The 21,158-nt window shown below is 40.1% G+C and overlaps 1 protein-coding gene and 1 long non-coding RNA gene across 2 annotated transcripts in view; one reads left to right on the top strand and one right to left on the bottom strand.

Annotated features, from left to right (window-relative positions):
* The window catches only part of myom3 (myomesin 3), a 73,470-nt gene that overhangs the window by 3,675 nt on the left and 48,637 nt on the right, over positions 1-21,158 (top strand). The window contains exons 2-6 of the mRNA XM_082149216.1: positions 6,188-6,314; positions 11,379-11,483; positions 19,287-19,440; positions 20,447-20,604; positions 20,687-20,776. Of these exons, the coding sequence (XP_082005342.1) occupies positions 6,208-6,314; positions 11,379-11,483; positions 19,287-19,440; positions 20,447-20,604; positions 20,687-20,776 (614 nt within the window). The 5' untranslated portion in view covers positions 6,188-6,207. The remainder of the gene's footprint in view (positions 1-6,187; positions 6,315-11,378; positions 11,484-19,286; positions 19,441-20,446; positions 20,605-20,686; positions 20,777-21,158) is intronic.
* Positions 18,453-21,158, bottom strand: part of LOC309483419 — a 64,771-nt gene continuing 62,065 nt past the window's right edge. Inside the window, exon 3 of the long non-coding RNA XR_014200553.1 lies at positions 18,453-18,875. This is a non-coding gene — a long non-coding RNA (uncharacterized lncRNA). The remainder of the gene's footprint in view (positions 18,876-21,158) is intronic.

Genomic DNA, 21,158 nt, shown 5'->3' with positions numbered 1-21,158 from the left:
TCTACGTTCGACGCCGAGCTTCTTCGCCTGCTTACCAAGGCCGTGGAGGACCTCGGCCTCGATTGGTCGCTTCCTGACGAGCCTGCACCCAGCAGGCTGGACGGTTGCTTTCTGCCAGGCCGCCGCTCGACGCCTCACACGAGGCCTGCCCCCTTTCTTCCGGAGCTCCACGAGGAGATCACTAAGAGCTGGAAGGCGCCATTTTCTGCCAGGCTGCGTTCTACTGTCTCTTCGACGCTCTCTCTAGTAGACGGCGCGAAAGACAAGGGCTACCTCTGCATTCCTCCGGTCAAGGAACCGGTAGCCACGCACCTCTGCCCGCCTGTCTCATCCTTCACTGCCTTCCAAAGCCTGCAGGACTACTTCGGCTTTGATCGGTCGCGCCTACACCGCCGCCGGTCAAGCCGCGTCCGCACTTAACACGATGGCCGTGCTTCAGGTGTATCAGGCCGACCTTCTCCGTAAAATGGACGAGGCGGGCCCGAACCCTGAGAATTTTAATGACCTCGAGGTTCAGAAAACCTCCCAGGCTATGCGGCATTTCTTGCCGAAGCGCTCCAGTTCCGCTACGGGTCGCTCTAAACAGCCGCCCAACCGGAAATCAGCGCCACAGCCTCCCCGCCGTCAGCCTCACAACGCCGTCAGCCGAGGGATTCCCAGCGCTCACGCTCTTCCAGCCGCCACAGACCGCCTCCCCCTCGGGGACCCCGGTCCAAGATTGTGCTGAAGGCAGAGCCCTCAAAGTCTTCCTGACCGCGTTAGGGAGACGAAGATGGTCGAGTCCTGCTGCGGCCGGACCGCCATCAAAATCAGCGCGCCTCGCTCTCACAGTTCCCTCAGCAGAGGTGACTGGAGATGTGTATTTCACAGCCAACGAGCCCGTTACACAACACGCTCGCCTGTACCCAAAGGCCGTTTTTACGGCCGCCCAAATAAATCACAGAAAGAGCATTCTGTCTGTTTATCCGGCTCACGCCGATGGTGTTATAAATGTAGGTCATGTGCCCACTCCACAGTGTTCGCGCCTACATACAAACACGGCCGACTCAGTGACTCACACTCATTCACGGCCCACACGCCGTGTGTGTTTTGAATGTGGGAAAGGTGCCCGCTGTACAGCGCTCATCCCTACACACAAACACGGGCTGCTCTGTGATAAGCACTCATTCAGAGCCACCGTCAATAAACACAAAACGTGTCCCGTGTGTACATCACCCTCTACCAGACACGAGCTGTGTTATGTGTGTGCGAAGAGGAGGCGCGCGCTCTCTCTCAGGCGCTGTGAGATATGTGCCACACACACACAGCGACAACAGCCCGCGCGTTATTCTCCCTCTAGCTTTTCACATAAAGGCATGGAGGGAGCTGCCGGGCGTGTCAGAATGGGTACTGAACACGGTAGAACAAGGCTATTCACTACAGTTCGCTCGCAGACCCCCTCGCTTTCGAGCCAGGGTCGAAACCACGGTGAACAGCGAAGTAGCACACCTACTTCGCGCCGAGATTGCGAAACTGTTAGAGAAACGAGCCGTAGAAGCCGTCCCTCACACACTGAGCGAGGCAGGTTTTTACAGCAGATATTTCCTCGTTCCAAAGAAGGATGGCGGTCTCAGACCCATCCTAGATCTCAGACGGCTGAACAGAGCCCTTGTGCAGAGATCGTTCAAAATGCTCACGACCAGTCAGATTCTCGCGCAAATTCGCCCGAGGGACTGGTTTATCTCTGTGGATCTGAAAGACGCATATTTTCAGATTCAAATAGCGCCCCATCACAGGCCTTTCTTGCGATTCGCCTTCGAGGGGCTGAGCTATCAGTACACCGTCCTGCCGTTCGGTCTGTCCTTAGCACCCCGTACATTCAGGAAGTGCATGGATGCAGCGCTCGCTCCCCTGAGACAACGGGGGATGCGAATACTGAACTATCTGGATGACTGGCTTATTCTAGCCCAGTCAGAGTCAGAGTTAATAGCGCACAGGGCTCTATTACTCGACCATTTACGGGATTTGGGTCTCCAAATCAACTGGACCAAGAGTTTACTGTCTCCCAGCCAGAGAATCTCTTTTCTGGGAACAGACTTAGACTCTGTGTCAATGACAGCGCGGCTGACGTCACAGCGCGCGCAGCAGATTCAGCGCTCAGCTGCAGCTTTCAGGACCGGCAGCATTTTTCCTCTCAAACGTTTTCAGAGGATGCTGGGTCTTATGGCTTCGGCCTCGGCAGTGCTTCAGCTGGGCTTGCTTTTCATGCGCCCGCTGCAGCACTGGCTGAAGACGCGGGTCCCGCTGCGAGCATGGTCCGCTGGCCGCGTTCGCCTCAGGGTAACTCAGAACTGTGTCACAGCACTGAATCCCTGGAAGGCGGCAGACTGGTATCAGTCAGGAGTGGATCTGGGCATGGCTTCGAGACGAAAAGTAATCTCGACAGACGCATCCAACTCAGGTTGGGGCGCCCTCTACGAGGGCAGACCAGTGTTTGGTCTGTGGGCAGCCTCAGAAAGGCGCCTACACATAAACTGTCTGGAGATGAAAGCGGTCGAAAATGCCTTGAGATACTTTCTCCCCCTCCTCAAAGGCCACAACGTTTTGGTCCGCACGGACAACATGTCAGTGGTGTCATACATCAACCGCCAGGGCGGTCTCAGGTCACGGAGCCTTCACAAGCTGGCGGAACGCCTCCTCTTGTGGGCCCATCACAACCTGCGCTCACTGAGAGCATCACATGTCCCGGGCTCCCAAAATGTGGGCCCAGACATGCTGTCCAGGGACAACGTTCCCCTCGGGGAATGGTCCCTGCACCCTCAGATAGCCCAGTTACTATGGGACATCTTCGGCAGAGCGGATGTCGACCTCTTTGCGTCGACGGAGAACGCGCACTGCCCAGTATTCTTCACGAAACAGAGAGATGCGCTGGCCCACGACTGGCCCAGCCGTCCGCTCTATGCGTTTCCCCCGATCGCGTTGTTACCACAGGTAATCAAGCGCATCAGGGAGAGCAAATGCTCTGTGCTCCTCGTGGCGCCGCTCTGGAGGAATCAAGTGTGGTTCTCAGAGCTGATGCAACTGATGAGCACGACCCCGTGGGCGATTCCGGTGAGGAAAGATCTCCTCTACCAGGCCAGGGGCGCGATCTGGCACCTGCGCCCCGACTTATGGGCCCTGCATGCATGGGCCATCAACGGGTACCCGCTGACCTCCCAGCGGCAGTGTTGAACACAATTACTCAGGCTAGAGCACCCTCTACGAGAAGGCTCTACGCCTCTAAATGGTCAGTGTTTTCCGGCTGGTGCTCGGCCCGAAACTTAGACCCACAGCGCTGTAGCGTTGCAGAGGTTCTCTCCTTTCTGCAAGAGCTTTTGGACGAGGGCAGGTCCCCCTCCACGCTCAAAGTGTATGTGGCGGCCATTGCGGCGTTTACAAAACCTTTGCATGGCCGGTCACTGGGTAGAGACGACCTCATTGTTAGGTTCCTAAGAGGAGCTAGGAGGTTAAATCCTCCTCAGCCCCCTCTGGTTCCAGCCTGGGACCTCTCCTTGGTCCTGGAAGCCATGAAGGGCGAACCCTTTGAACCCCTTCTTTCACTGAAGACCGCTTTTCTCATGGCTCTCGCTTCAGTTAAGCGAGTGGGTGACCTTCACGCGCTCTCTGTGAGTGCTTCGTGCTTGGAGTTTGGGCCTAATGACTCTAAAGTCATCCTTAAACCGAGGCACGGTTATGTCCCCAAAGTGCTTTCCACTCCGTTCAGATCACAGATCATTTCACTGTCAGCTCTTCCGAGATCTGAGGGTGAGGACGATGTGAATTTTCTCTGCCCCGTCAGGGCGCTGAGAATATATGTTGAACGGTCTGATGCTTTCAGGCAGTCAGAGCAGCTCTTCGTTTCGTTCGGTGGCCGCACTAAGGGCTTAGCCACATCGAAACAGAGCCTGTCCAGATGGATAGTTGACGCTATCGCTATGGCTTATAGGTCTAAGAACCTTCAATTCAATTCAATTCAATAAATTTATTGCCATGTCAACAAGTTGATAGGAATTTGTCTTGGTACAACTCTCAGACATAAATAACCTAAAAAACAAACATCATAAGTACAAAAAAAAAAAAAAAAAAAAAAACAGACAATGTTCAGCAACATTGCCCTCTGGGCGTCAGAGCGCACTCCACCAGAGGCATGGCCTCGTCGTGGGCGTGGTCTCGCGGAGTCTCGCTCCATGATATTTGTATGTCGGCGGGCTGGGCCTCTCCGTCTACATTTATTAGGTTTTATAACCTGGAGGTGCCTGCCCTACAGGCTAAACTGTTGTCAGTCTAACATACTAGCTCTGTTCGCTCTCGCTGCAGATCGACACAGACTGTGTGTGGTTTGTGTTATACACAGGCTCCAGATCGACAGACCAGGTCTTCCTGTCTGTGATCGTTTTTCACCTGTCCTTCGGGTTCAGGTGGCTGACAGGCAGTGTTATCATTCTTAGTTCAGCCCACGGATGTACCTGGCTGATCTATTGTATTAAGCACCCATTCCCACACTCTGGAATGGTTATCTCTCCCTGGGCCCAACCCTCATCGGCCCAGATATTACCACTTACGTTTGTCCCCGGGCACATGCCCTTGGGAACGTGCATGTGGACCTTCTCTAGCACGCACGGCGTTTTACATTGGGTTCCCGTAGCGTAAGCTAGCTTACGCAACACGAGAGTACTCTCGTAAGAGAACGCTCTTGGTTACTAACGTAACCTCGGTTCTCTCTAGATGAGGGAACGAGTGTTGCGTAACCCTGCCGTGCTTGTGCTACTTCTGGTTCGCTTCAGATTGAAAAACCAGAGAACAACCTCACGGGCCTGCTTTTATAGCCTGTAGCCACGCCCATTCTGGCGGGACGTGACGCGCACGGGCGCCCGCGCCCTCATTGGTGCTTCGTCACGAGCAGGTCCTGGATAGGTTGCAGCAGTTGCTGCTGAGCAACCAATAGGCGCGCGAGCCGCTCTGCCTAGGTCTGCTTATGCAGCAATGCGTTTTAAACTAATGCAAAAATTAAGGATAATTTTTGGGCTTCAGTATTCTCGAGAAAAGGGTTTTTCCCGTAGCGTAAGCTAGTTTACGCAACACTCATTCCCTCATCTAGAGAGAACCGAGGTTACGTTAGTAACCGAGAGCGTTTTGTGCATAGGCCTACTCAACGGTTATAAATGAGGCCCCTCAAGGATCTATTATTCTGTTACACATGCGTTTTCTTTCTCAACAGTTTACGTTCACTTAAACACTGACTGTGTTTACGTAAATACTCGCTAAGACTTTATTTTGTGTGTATTTGACTATTTAAGTTCAATAAGCAGCGAAAAATAAGTCAATTTAGTCCTGAGAGGCGGCTTTGGGTGAGCACAAAATCTGCTAGTTACAAAGTTACTTATAGATAGTAAAATGTCTTGTGGACCATTGAAATAAAGTGTTACCTTTGTTTTTATTATTATTTTTTTTTATTATCATACATATATTTATTATTACATATAAAACAATTTCTAAATATTTTTAAATACATTAATAACATAAATTCATTTATATATAAAATAATATAAAAATATGTATGTTATATACATTTAGGCCTATATATAAAAAATATTTATTTACATTATTTTTGACCATTTTTTTAATGTCAATATGGTTTTTATTAAGTTTATTTATTTTTATTTATTTTAGTGCTTCAGATTCAACTAAACATGAGAAATGTTGAATTGACTTGGTAATTGTTTATTTTTGATTTCAAGTAATGATAATGTTATTTTTTTTGTTTTTGTTTTTTAATGGTTTTAGCTTTAATTGTTAACAATAATAACCCTGAATGGCCTAAAAACAGGCTTCACTTCTATGCAAAATATTATTTTTTATTTTTTTTCAAAACTGGACATAAGATTCACTCTTTTATTGTGTTGGCAAGCCCACATGTACAGTAGATTGAATAGTGACACTGTAATGTTTTGCATATAGCTGGTGTTCTGTAGAAGTTTGATTTTAGTTTTTCAGTTTTTCTGGAGGGGGGTGTAAATGGGCCGTGACTTCCCGCGTACCATCACTGGGCCGTGTCTGGTGTTGTGGATATGACAGATCGCTATCTGTCGGTGTGCAACGGACTGGTGTGATTCTCTTTCTCTAAGTGCTTCTGTCCTTTTGACAGCTGTGTCGTTCTGCTCTGATGCAGGTGCTGCTGAGAGCTTCGCCATGGCAACCAAAATAGTAACACAGCGTTGCCAGGAAGAGCAGATGGACCAGATGTCTCACAGCATGGAGATGTCCTCCCAGATCAAGAAGAGAAAGTTCAAATCCAGGTAGAGCCACACTGACCCTCAAAGCACGCCATGAACATTCCCCTGCGTCACGCCACTGGATGCCATGAACATTCACACGCTTCCCAACTTTAGGAAACAAGTGTAAATCACCAGCTGAATTAGCTGCATTAATTAGTGCATCTCATTGACACTCGCTCGGTTTGCTGTCCTTTCAGAGAGCAGCTGTGCAAACATATGAGGTCTTATCGGCTCCAGTTCAGCTCTTCTAATGGGACGGGTGTCTTAGAAGGAAGGATCGGCAAAACATGAATGTGTTTTCATCATTTACTCATATTTACTTTCTTCCATGAAACACAAAATATATATATATTTATAATAATGCATAATAATACATAAAAAGATAATATGCTGCATGTCTGAGCTGCTTTTTTACATAAGTGCACTCAAGAAAATATTTAGACCTAAATTTAAGATTTATGTATTGGAATTACATATAACATTTCCATTCATTTGGATAACACAGTTTTAACATAAACTAATAACTTAACGTGATGCATATTTGTCAGTCATACATGAATGAAATGGGTAAGTTTATGCTGATTGGAAAATGTGATTGTTTAAAGAAAATCAAATAGATGCAAATAATAGTTAATAATAAACTATGCCATTATTCTTTTTGGGTGCAGAAAACATATCTGTCTCATTCATTCATCCGACTGACAAATATGCCTTGCATTAAAGTTTATTAGTATACAACTGTTTGATCTAAATGGATGGAAATTGTATATAAAATTAAAATACATAAATCTAAAAATTAGGTTTGAATATTTTTTGAGTGCAAGCTTTAAAAATTGACAAACAATTTACCCTAAAAGTAGTAAATGAGTAGTATGTGAATAAAAGCCTAAAATTCAATCTGTTCATCATATAAATAGATCGAGTCTCTTCAGAAAATCTGGACTAAACCGCTCGATTCATATGGATTCATTTTTACGATCTCTTTATGAACTTTTTGAAGCGTCAGAGATAGTTGTCAATGGAGGGATCAAAAAGATCTTCATTTGTGTTCTGATGATGAACAAAAGCAATATAAGGACAACATGAGGGTGACTTAATTTTCATTTTTGGATGAACTAACCCTTTAATTAATAACAATGATTCATTACTGTTCCACTTGTTTGGGATCATGTGTGTGATGGTCTGTGGAGATTACATGACAATTACTGATGAGGAAGGCAGCTGTGTTTCACCCTGACATGTGCTGGAGTTATTCTGAGCTCACTGAGGCATCGCCGCCATGGCAAACTCCCAGGTGTACACTAGTGTTGTTGACAGACACATTAACAATAGACACACACACACACACAAGTTCTTTCCCAAAACCTCCTGGGGTTAAACCCGTTAAGGACATGTACAGTACCTATGCATCATGGTTGCATTTATTTGTACCTTGTACTATAATTTATTGTATTAAAAATGCATGTTAATACAGCTTTAGAGAACCTAATTTTCTTAATTATTTTTAGAGTCAAATATGACCTGGACTTATTACTTTATGAGATTCCCACCTTTTAAGGCATCTTATGTTCACTCCTGAAGATGCCTTGTTTTGGCCAAATTTATATTTATGCATTTAAGTGACTTACAGCAGAGGCCAGGTTTTCTTCAAGGTTTCTTTTGTGGAGAATACAATGTCAAAATGTATTGCAAGTTTGCAACACACAGTGAAATCGTGTTTATTAGAGTATCTTAGCAACATGATACCATTAAAATCAAGTTAAGAGCGTATTTGGATGCGTCACAAAGGTCGTTAACTGACAAAAAGCTTTGTTTACACTTCACACAATAGTATAATAATGTTTCCCAAAGTTTGCTTCAGTTACTTGCACTTCTCTTCTGGCTTATTTGACAGTCAAAGCGAACATCAACAGTGTTGGTATGATATATCCATTGGCCCATTCACTGAAGCTTATATTACACAATTACTTTAAATAACTTCCTTCTTTTCTTTTGTTGGCCTGTCGGAGAGAACATACAGATCCGCAAACATACAGATGAACTTCTGCTTTTGTCATCGTATATCGATCGCATGTGTTCCTCTGTAAGCGGGAGGGTCGTTTAACAATGCATCTCAATCTGAATCTGAGAGTCGCTGTTTAAATAGACACTGATCCACTTTCCATTGTGTCCCACTGGATTGACTGACTATTTCTGCCTTGAATCCTGTTGGATTTATCATTTTTACGAGATGAGCGCACATGAGCGTGTTGCAAATACCAGTGAGGATCTCCAGATTTTCTTTGAGCTCCAGCTGTCTGTATGGAAGCGTGTTAATTAAAGAATCATTGGCAAAGACCAATATGTTGTTGTAATTTATGAATATTGACTTTGTACTCATACTCTTGATGAAGTGTAGCAATAACATTTGAAAGAAAATCTACTACTCTGTCATTTATCCAGAGAAATATTAAATAAGACACAAAATTTGCTAAACAGGTTTGCTTTATTTTGAGTGAATACACATCTCATAATGATATTGATGCCCTCCGGAAACAAGCACATCTCTTTAAAATATAGCATGTTCTGTTAGATCAGCAAAATATGATAAAAATGACAAATATATTGGCCACTAAAAATATTAATGCACTTTACAACTGAGGAAGAAAATAGGAAAATTAAAATAGCAACTAATAATTATTATTATTGTGCAAAAACATTAATGCATTACTTGTTGGTACAGTGGGTTTTAATTTTATTTATTTATTTGAATCATTTACCTTTTTAGATTTTTTATAATGCCTTTGAAAGGAGTCTCTTATGCTCACCAAGGCTGCCTTTATAAAAAATACAATAAAAACAGTAATATTGTCAAATATTATTACAATTCAAAATAAGTGTTTTCTATTGTATTAAATTAAATTATTAAGCCAAAAAAATGAGAAGTATGCCAAAGAGTTTTTTGAATGTTTATTATGCTCACCAAGGGTGCATTTCTTTAATGAAAAATACTGTAAAAACATTAAAATTGTGAAATATTATTACAATTTAAAATAATTATTTTCTATTTAAACATATTTTAAAATGTAATTTATTCCTGAGATGCAGAGCAGTATTTTCAGCATCATTACTTCACATTACATTCAGTGTCACATGACCTGATTTGCTGCTCAAGAAACATTTATTATTATTACTGTCACTTTTGATCAATTTAATTGCTTCTTTGCATAAACTTAAAAAATAAATGACTGACCCCAAACTTTTGAACAGTAATGTAAAGTTTTATAGTAGCCTACTATAGAACTGAGTAAATGTACAATGACAAACGTGAGATGTGTAGTGACGATCACCTTTAAACCGGTCTGAAGCAGCGCTCTGAGCCATGCACATGTGGATCGGCAGGTTACTCAACCTTCGCTTCAATGTAGATTTTATTTCATCTTCTAATGAGAGTCAGCCTGTCTCTATCACCTGAGAAAGGAACATGCAGTGGAGAGTGAATCAGGCCGTTACGCAGGAGGACTGATCTGAACTGATAGAAAGACTCCTGTGGGCGCTGATCCACTAAACCCTCACAGACGGCTGTGGACAGATACAAGTCTCTGAGAGCTCAACAGAAGACGAAGATGTTCAATATAGATGGAGAACGGCTGGCATTCACACCTGTGTGGATTTACATTTGGATATAGAAAGTGAAAATAGAGTAACATTAATGACATTGGATAATGGTGTTGAATTTGCCAGAGTTCCCATCAACTTTTTTTAGCGCCGTATTTTTCCCATAGTCTTCCTTAAAGCTACACTGTGTAGGATTTGAAATTGTATATGAGTACCAACTGAATATTACTTTCTAGCCCCTCCCACTCCGAGGGCGTTTTAACTCCTACGGTGGCCGTATTATTTCAAATCTGCCGGCAGTCGCGAGTAATCTCCCCCTCACATTCGTCACGGTGCCACTGCGTGTAAAAACGCGAAAGGCGAAGCTTGAATTTCCAGGTATGTCCCTCTTAGGCTAATGTATTTTCAAGATTGATGCGCAACATGGCTGCCGCCATTAGAGCGACTCGCTCGTATGTTTTCTAAATGGCAGATTCTACGCTTACGAGAATGCTTGATTAGTTGGTAGAAGTAATTACACATTAATGAGCACATATCATTTTGAAAGAACAAAGTGTTTTTTGCTAAGAATCAACTTAAAAAAATACACAGTGTAGCTTTAAAGCAGAATAAGCCATGAATCAAACCAACCCACTATGAGGAGAATCACAACATTACAAACTTTGAATTGAAACAAAAATGTGACAAAAACACAAGACTGTGAACTTATCAGCTTTAATGAGAGGAAGAACAACACAATACAATGACACATTGCAAATAGAGTTGAAAGCAATGGAGAAATATAAAACTTCATTTAAAGTTGTTGATTATATCTCTAGAAACAATATTTTAGGTTTATTGTGTGCTCCACATGGGGATCTGACCTCATCGAGTCCATCTGGGATCGCATGAAGAAACAGAAAAAACTGATAACCTGAGGTTTATTCTTTTCACTTTTGGTGTGAAAGTTCTTTTACATTCACCAAAAATAGAACTTTTATTTGTTGTTGTTATTTTTTTTTAAACACGCAAGCCCAACCCAGAAAAGAAAAAGTAACACAAAAGTAATATAACACATTACTTTTCATATAAAGTAAATAAGTAACACTATTTTAGGGAGTAACACAATATTAATGGATTACTTTAAAAAGTAACGTTTCTCAACACTGCTGCTAAATAGAGTAAATGAGTATAATAGTGCAGAAAAGTCTTTGTAATGTTGTAAATTTTGTCAGGAGCAGATGCAGAGCTTTCCATGCGACAGACAGAATGACAGAAGCACATCAGTGCAAACAGCTTTCTGTCAGAAACTCTTCCACTCCATCTGTCTCTTTCTTCTCTCCTCCACCTCATGGTCTCAGTGATGCAGCTTCTGGCAGCTTTAGCTCGATATTAAGAGTATGTCTCATATAATGTACACGTTTGTGCATGCAAATGTATTGTGAATGTTCAATATTTCACCCACCCATGATGCAATTGTTTTTTTATCTTTGCATTGTGTTTGAACAGTGATGAAACAGCCTCCTTCAGTGAATTCTATCCCATCATTCCTGGCGACGTCATGTCTGTCAAGGAGATCCTGACCGAGCCCAAGTTCCCGCGCCACAGGACATGGTACAGTGAGAGCTGAAACACACACACACACACACACCGTGGATATTCAGATTTAATAGGGACATATAGGCATAATGATTTTTATACTGTAAAAAAAAACTGTATTTTCTATCCCCTACACCACAGAAAACTTTATTTATGTATCATTTGAGTATGATAAATTGAGTTTTCCTCATTTTTTTCCCATAACGTAGGGTATATGGAACCACACACACACACACACACACACACACTGCATGGCTTTTCATAGCAAGTGAAGATGTCTTTAGGTCACCTCTCAGTAAACATGCTGACATGATGACATTATCATTGTGGAGCTTTGCTTTGTTAAAGCTTGGTGAGGGCCACAGCTGTCCTGCTGAAAATGTGAAAGGTTTAAAAATAATATGATGGAGTCACAGAGGCTGGCAGGACACGGCAGGTCAAGGCAGGATTTACATGTCAAACCGTTTTATCCGCGGTGCTCGCGTCAGATTCTCTCAAACTTTCAGAAGGAGATTTACATACAAAATAAACACTGAAACATAAACACAGTTTGGGGTTTCGTTCCATGAAAAATAGGACACATGCAAATACATCATGCAGGAAAACACTTTGGGAATAGGGGAAACTTTTCACAAGTTCAGTCTTTAGGGAAAAAACGATCGGCTCCTAAAACTATTGGCTCTAAATGCCTACGGCTGGGTATTATATTTCAAAAACGTCCAAAAAGAAAGAAGCTGATGTACTGGAATATATGAATACATCTCAAAAACCTGTTTTGGTCAAAATCAAAAGACATATTTTGGAATGACATTAAGATTTTTTTTTTATTTTTATTTTTTTATACATATTTACATTATTAAGCACATTTACCCCCAAACTTCTTGTTTCTGCAATGCTCAAAAAACATGTTGATTTAAATGTAACTCAAAAGCAAAATGTCTAAAATCTATCCATCCATCCATACATACATCTACAGTGTCTATCTATCTACAGTATATCTATCTATCTATCTATCTACAGTGTCTATCTATCTACAGTGTCTATCTATCTACAGTGTCTATCTATCTACAGTGTCTATCTATCTATCTATCTACAGTGTCTATCTATCTACAGTGTCTGTCTATCTATCTATCTATCTATCTATCTACAGTGTCTATCTATCTATCTATCTATCTATCTATCTACAGTGTCTATCTATCTATCTATCTATCTGTCTATCTACAGTGTCTATCTATCTATCTATCTGTCTATCTATCTATCTATCTATCTGTCTGTCTGTCTGTCTGTCTGTCTGTCTATCTATCTGTCTGTCTGTCTGTCTGTCTGTCTGTCTGTCTGTCTGTCTGTCTGTCTGTCTGTCTGTCTGTCTGTCTGTCTGTCTGTACTGGTCATGTTCTTGCCAGGTTTTGTGTTAAACGAATTAAAGCACCTCTCTGATTTTTTCTTCGACACTTCTGTTTTTCTCGTCCTTTCTGCGCTGTCGCTTTCCCCCTGCTTAGCATGATGGGAAAGGCACATCCCCTACATTCACCTCTCACACTTAACAGGTTTACCTGCAATTCACAGCGCGCCGGCAGCCGCTTTAGTTTTCAGGCTGGAAAATCCTGTTCAGACGGAGACATTAACACGGTCATGCCTCTTCCGCCGGAGGGTTACGGCTCCAGGAACAGCCTGGGAAAAAAGGTTTGAGTTATAGGATAAAAAGGTCACTTCAGTAAATCAAGCTTCAAATGCAGGATGGATGATTCGAGGATGAGTGATAAAGCCCGTCAGCACAGGGTTCGAATGAAGGTCAGGCAGGAGAGTCACTGTAGTTTTGTGTTTTAAGAGAAGGTGAGATGAGCGAGAAGAAGAGCAAGATCGGGATCAAGTGGATAGATGTGTTCATCTCATAATCTCTGCTGAATCTGTTGCTCATATGAAGTAGTGTCACGCTCTGTCTGTCTATGGCTTTCTCTCTCTGCTGTATCTCACATTCACACACACACGGCAGATGAATACGGTTGTCAGTCCTCGTCTGAGTGTGTAATCCTGTTCCCGGTGTTTGGCAGACGACACCAGACAGGTTCAGCTGTTGGCCTCTGTTTTTATTATTTACAGCACGAGACACCGCAACATTGCAATCTTTTCTGATATGTAAACGCTCTCTGGATGAGACTGAAAGTCAGCACTGAGATGAAGGAAGACCATGGATCTAATCAAAGTGAATCCTTTATCACCTCGTCAGAAGGATGAAAGTCACAATCTTCACGTCAGGTCACGGCTCTGGGACCAGTGCGTCTGATGTTGCTCCAGTACAGACGGAAAACTAGTCTGGAAAAGCGGCTAGTCTGACTTAAATGAACAGATGGTATCAACACATCCGGTGATTGAACTATAAGCTTGAGAAATCTTGTAAATAAACAATACAAAAAAAAAATAACATAAATGAATGTATATATTCATTTATTATTAATTTTTATATTAATATAAAGATGCATAACTTTCAGACAATGTAATTATTTTCTCTTTTTTAATTAATATTTATTCATTTATTATTGTATTACATTGATGTCTTATAATTTTATTTTCAGACAATTATTTTCTCTTTTTTCTCTTATTTTTGTTGTGATCTCAACATAACAAAAATTACAACAAATCAAAACAAAAAAAATTCATGCATAATCTCTAAATTACCAACATTTACAGTATTAACTATCATCCTAAAGTTGTACTTTTTCTTCAATTTCTAGCTTTAATTCATTTTTTGTTTTGTTTTTCAGTTTTAGTAATTTTAGTACTATTTTTATTTCAGTTATTTTCAGTTATTTTGCCAAGGCAAAATTTCTCATTTTTATTTTACATTTTTAAGTTTAAGTTTTTTATCTGATTCTTATGTTTGATTTAAGCTTTATTTTAATTACTTAAAATTATTTCTAATGTAGTTTTAGTTTTGGTTAACAATAACAACAATGATATACAGTGGGGTTCAGAAGTCAGGGACCTCCACTGAAAATGCTTCTATTTAGCATTTTCTTCATAATTTAATACCTTTTAAAAAAAATAATCAAAATAACAGTTTATGTGCATCTCTCCTGCTTTAATGCCACTGAACAAAACCTGATGATCATTTTCTCCTGGATCCAAAAGCATCTTGAGCTCTAATGGAAGCAGTAACATGATCATCTAGTCACATGATCAATGACACTCTTTCACTTACATTAGATAGGTCACAAAATAATGCACTGAATATTTGAGTTGAAAATCCCAAAAGCTTCAGTTTATTTCCAGGTTTAATTAGAATTACATAATGATCTGCTGAATAGAAAAGAGCAAAAATGAGAGGGAACGTTGTCTAGGACTCTTTCTTGAGTTTCCTCTCTCCATCTAAATCTGGATTAATCCTTTTCACATTCATGTGTAAATAAGTTGGACCATTATGCCGTTTTTCACGTCAGAAACGTCCCTCTTTCTTTCAGGCTTAGTCTCTTAGACTCTCTCTACATGAGTGCATTCATTTGAGTCAGTCATCAGTCTGGCGGCGCTGCACTAAACCCATCCAAAGCAAAACAGCAAAGTGTCAAAGCGGAGAATGGCAACTTCTAATTGCACTGAGACATTTTAAATCACCTGATATCGACCCTGAGGATAACTGGCATTTTTGTTTGTCTCGTCTGCCATCTGGATTCATGGCACGAGGCTCGGCCAGTGTTTCTGCTGACCTCCTCTAAAGCGCTGACATGACAGCCAGTTAAATGTCATGAGCATCGTGCACCTCTTCAAATGAATTCTGACTTCAGGGAAAGTTCACGCCGTTCAAATCATCCTTAGTTGCTTTGAAACCTTTCATAAAAAGTTTTAATAGTGCTTTTGACAAAACGGGTTTAAAATTATGTTCACTCCAGGGTTATTATAGTTAACTAAAACCATTAAATAAATTTCCATACTTGAAATAAATAAACATGAATTGAAATAAAATCAAATAAAAACCTTAAAGGGACTATATGTAAGAATTTTCATGTATTAATCGCCTTTTTGTATTTTGCAATGTGTTAACAGCTTGCTACGAAGCGAGTAACTCTCGCCAAAATGCAACCTAGGGTCTTTTTGTTAATCTACTCGGGCAAACTTTCGTTTTAAAAGCATAATTAGAATGGAAACGCCACTTTTAAGTTTGACCGTATTTTCGTTTTAGGTTTAATGCAGAGTGAATGGGGCACTTCTATGATAGCATCAAAAATGACTATTTTTAAAACACTAAGAAGGCTCGACACAACATGAAACTGTGCTGGAAGTATCACCAGGGGCTCTACACATCAACTCCAGGATTGAGAACAGTGTTTGTGTACACAGAGTTTACTAAAAAGAAAGATTTTGAACAACTCACTGTCTCTGTGTCCACCGGCATTTTGACATTCAAAAATAGTCGATCTCCGAAACCGGGAGGAGAGTACAGATAGAAAGCTCCTAAAGCTTAGTTCAATATAAATTCACGGATAATTTATTGTTTTCTCGTTAGTGAAAATCAATATTGACCTTGTATTTGAAAAAGGATCCTCATATAAGAAACAATACTAAAATTCAGAGTCAGTTCATTCGCATTCGGAGATCGACTATTTTTGACTGTCATAATGCCGGCGGACACAGAGACAGTGAGTTGTTCAAAATCTTTCTTTTTAGTAAACTCTGTGTACACAAACACTGTTCTCAATGCTGGAGTTCATGTGTAGAGCCCCTGGTGATACTTCCAGCACAGTTTCATGTTGTGTCGAGCCTTCTTAGTGTTAATCACTGTTAAAAAAGGACAACACTTAAGGTGTTTGGGGTCATTTTGACCCCAAACTTTTAAAGAGCAATTGCATAAGGAAATATAATTTTTTTATATGGAAAACTATATATCTTTTTTTTTATTTACTTCTAAACTATCCATTTATGCTGTGTTTTTGTGGAAATTTTGAAGTTTTTTACCTATTTACTGCACAAATACATAACTAGGCCATAAATTGGCTCATGAAAAATTATTTTTTAAAGAAAAAATCACTTAAATGATGATCATAATTAAATATAAATAGTTTCTGGACATTGCTCTATGTGTTAGGGATAGAACACTGCCATCTAAAGGTTAGTTGAAAAACTTTATTTCTTATAGGAAAGGAATTAAAGTGCAATGGCCAAAGATATCCAATAGAGGGCCATAGAGAATCATTCATTCAACAAGCTTGTTCCATGTTGCATATGTGACATGTGTGTGTTTGTGTGTGTGTGTGTGTGTGTGTGTGTGTGTGTGTGTGTGTGTGTGTGTGTGTGTGTGTGTGTGTGTGTGTGTGTGTGTGTGTGTGTGTGTGTGTGTGTGTGTGTGTGTGTGTGTGTGTGTGTGTGTGTGTGTGTGTGTGTGTGTGTGTGTGTGTGTGTGTGTGTGTGTGTGTGTGTGTGTGTGTGTGTGTGTGTGTGTATGAGATAGAAAGTTCGTTCCACTTTGGGTTTATGCTCTAGGACCAGACCTTGATTTAAATGTAATTTTTTTTAGATTTATGCCAGTTTTGTTTATTTTATTTGCCAATTTCTGTAAAAATGCTCTCTGTTGCAAACACATACATTTGTGTGTGTGTGTGTGTGTGTGTGTGTGTGTGTGTGTGTGTGTGTGTGTGTGTGTGTGTGTGTGTGTGTGTGTGTGTGTGTGTGTGTATGAGATAGAAAGTTCGCTCTACTTTTTATTTATGCTCTAGGACCAGACCTTGGTTTCTATGTAGAAATTTTCAGATTTATAATGGATTTACTTTTATTTTTTTGACAAATTAAATAAAAAAAAGTCATTTTTTTCATTTTCCCATTCATTTTCAATGTGGGGTAATTTTGACCCCAAACACCTTAAAAGGTAAAAAAAAATTTACACACCTTTAGAACAACCAAATCAAGCCCAGTTTTTTTGTGCATGTTTAGATAGATTATTTAGGAAAAGTCCCAGAGTTTCATGCCCCTGAGATGAAGTTAACACTTTAAAAAAATGAAGTAAAAATCCATTGGGGTCTGTATGACCCCAAACACTAATTAAAGGTTAAAAATAGTGATTTTTGATGCTATCATAAAAGTGCCCCATTCACAAGGCATTTTAACCTAAAACGAAAATACGGTCAAACTTAAAAGTGGCGTTTCCATTCTAATTATGCTTTTAAACGCAAGTTTGCCTCGGGTAGATTCACAAAAAGAGCCTAGGTTGCATTTTGCCGAGAGTTACGCTTTAAAGAACGAGACCTTCCCTGATTTCCTAGGTTGTCTATGAAGTGTAGATTGATTTTTATGTGAAAATCCTAAGGCTGTGACATTAACGAGTGCTCTCGTTCTCTCCTCTCTTCTGTTCTATGACACATGAAACGAATGCTTATACAATATTCAGGATGATGCCAAAAGAGCCATTCTGTACTGTAATGTCAATGTGCCTTGCAATTAATTCAAACTATAGTCTCACATATTCATATCTATATAGTCTATACCTCTACACTTTATAATCCAACTATCATAAGAGTGTAATTTTAATGACCTCATCTGTCGGCATGACATGACATCACTGCGATCAGATGCTTTCTGAACGGCTGTTTTCTCACCGCTGTCATCTGTGTTGTTCATTTTGTTATTGAGAGAAAAGCGTTCTGCACATATTTACATATTCATCTAAACGTCGCTGTCAGCAGCGTGGACGGCGTCGGGATGTTCATTAACAGTATATTGCTCTGCTGCAAAGGTGTTTTCAACCGTGAGTATATCAGGGCCTTGAATCACGTTCAGTCTCTTGTACGTTACGTGAGCACGAGCAGTGAGACGCTGGCTGCAGTTCACATTATGGCCACCGGTGTCGCTACTAACAAGGGTTTCTGAATTCTACACATAGACCATTTAAAGTGGTGGTTGATTATGATTTCACTTTTCTAACTTTAGTTAGTGTGTAATGTTGCTGTTTGAGTTACAACGCTCAAAGTTCAAAGCAAAGGGAGATATTTGCTTTTAAAGAAATTCCTTTTTAAGGACTACAATAAACGGCTGGTAGAGACTACACAACATTCCTCCCGGGTTAGTGACATCACCAACCCTAGAATTTACATAAACCCCGCCCCCAGAACACGATTTATAGATTATCAAGACAGAATATGCTAATCAATGACTAGAAGATAACTACACATAAACTACATAAATTCATCAACTAACCATTCAGAAACGTCCTGTTGCTTCTACATGTTGTCACTTCTTCTTGAGTCTCTCCATCATTGTCTGAATCCGGTTTGAACATAAAAGGCTGAAAGTTTTTGACATTTTCAGTGCATGTGTGTGTGAGGTAAAAGGACATGAGCTCTTGGAGCTCCGCCCCCTGTGCCGGGAGCAGCAGCTCATTTGCATTTAAAGGGCCAGACACAAAACGGTGCGTTTTTGCTCACCCTCAAAAAGTGACAATTTTAACATGCTATATAAAAATATCTGTGGGGTATTTTGAGCAAAAACTTCACACACACACACACACACACACACACACACTCTGAGGACATCAAAGACTTATTTTACATCTTGTGAAAAGGGCATTATACCACCCCTTTAAACTAAAATTTTATTTCAGCTAGTTGGCAAAGCAACATTTCTCATTTTTATTTAGTTTAACATTTTTTTTCCTAAAATAACAAAAACAATTTTTAATAAATATATAGAGAGAAAATATAAAAAATAATAATTCTAAATATATATAAAAAAAAAAAACAGTATCTCAATGATGTTAAAATAACTAGTTCACTCCACTCATATCAGTGGGTTCATAAGCATCTTGCAAACAAGAAAATGTCTGACCTTTGACCTCAGGGAGGCCCTGAGAGAGACCATGTCCAGCGACGAGCAGCGTGAGAGAGACCAGTGGACTCTGTTCGGCAACGAGGCTGAGAAACTGGAGATCGGGGTGATCAGAAACCAGCATGTTGTCCGTGAGCGTGTGGATCGATTCGCGCTGCGCCGGGAGGTGAGTGAGACACAAACCAAAGAGAAGAGCTCTGCACCTCGAACACACACCTGCATTCTTCCACGGCTTAGTTTTAAAGAAAAAGTTTATCCCATTTATTATTTTTGTCTTGTTTCCAGTCCAAACATCAGAAGAATTCTTAAATCAAGATGCATTTACTAAAGTGGTAAAATGCCATAAGATATTATGTCTTGTTTTCTGGGGAAATAAATGTAAAATTAAGTGAGTTTTTGCTTAAAACAAGCAAGATTATCTGTCCATGGGGTAAGAATTCTTTTTTTTTTTTTCTGTTTGAATTAAGATTATTCTTCTTACCCCATGGACAGATAATGTTGCTTGTTTTAAGCAAAAACTCACTTAATTTTGATTAATTCCAAGGCATAATATCTTATCTAATTTTACTTATCTAGTAAATGCATCTTGATTTAAGAATTTGTAGATATTTGGACTGGACACCAGACAAAAATACTAAGTAAGAAAAGCATTTTTTGCAGTGTGAGAAACAGAAATGTAACCGGGTTAGTATAGTTAACTTTTTTATGGTTTAAATATAAAGTATATAAAAAAAACCAAAAAAGTATAAAAAATAAATAAAAAAATAAACGTTTTATTTTTATTTCCAAGGCAAAATGTAGCTTGATGTACTAGAATAACAAAAAAAAACTGAAAATAGAAAGCTTTGTGTGAGAAAATGTAAATCTCTGAAATAAAAGTTAATAAAAATCTATATTTAAAAAAATAAATAAAGCTATAAAAAAATGACAAAAACACAGCAAAGGAATTAAAACTTTAACTAAAATGTACATTTTTAGAAAATCTAAAAATAAAAACTAAATCAAAATATGAATAAAAACTGTAATAGTATTTCAGTGATACTAAAATAATGTTGTTTTAAATGTAAGTGTAAACATGTAATTCATTTGTCATGCTTTGGAACGACATCAGAGTGAGAGAGTGAATTGCTGAGAGCTGTTTGTTATTCTTCATTCCTCGTTTTCACACACAGGCCGAGAGAAAAGCTTCAGTGCACATGAAGTTTATTGATGATTTGAGCATGAAGGCTCCTGACTTCCCCGTCCCGCTGAGATCGCACACGCTGTGGACCGGCATGGATGTCAAATTCTCCTGTACGGTTCAGGGCTGCCCGATTCCCAGCATCACATGGTGAGAGTCTCAACCAGCCTGTGTCTGGAAAACAAAAGAGCCTAAATCTCCACAGATCTCAGAGTGTGACTCTTGTCCACAGGTATAAGGATGACGTTCCTCTCCGAGGATCCCTGCCCTGGAACTACAAGCTGATGCAGAAGTGCGGCCTCAACGTGTTAGAGATCAGAAGGTGAACTTCAAAACCTGAATATTAAATTGACTTCAATCAATGTTATTTCAGTATCATTATTATTCTAGCTTTTATGGGAACACTTTATAATATGGTCTCATTTGTTTATCTAATGCATTAACTAAAGTGAACTAACAATGATCAATATGTTTACTACGTTTATTAACCTTTCTTAATGTTAGTTATTAAAAATGTTTGTTTATGTTCACATGCATTAACTAATGTTTACAGGTACAACTTTTGATCTTAAATGTATTAGTTAATGCTGAGAATAACATTTACAAAGATTAATACATGCTGAAGAAGTATTGTTAATTGTTTGTTAACTAATGAAACCTTATAGTAAAGTGTTAGTTTTTATTGATATTATAAAAAAAAATTA

Source organism: Leuciscus leuciscus (assembly GCF_965113295.1).
Source record: "Leuciscus leuciscus genome assembly, chromosome: 20".
In the NCBI taxonomy this organism is placed as follows: domain Eukaryota; kingdom Metazoa; phylum Chordata; class Actinopteri; order Cypriniformes; family Leuciscidae; genus Leuciscus; species Leuciscus leuciscus.
Note: the sequence above shows the minus strand (reverse complement) of the source record. Positions and strands in the feature narration are given on the sequence as shown.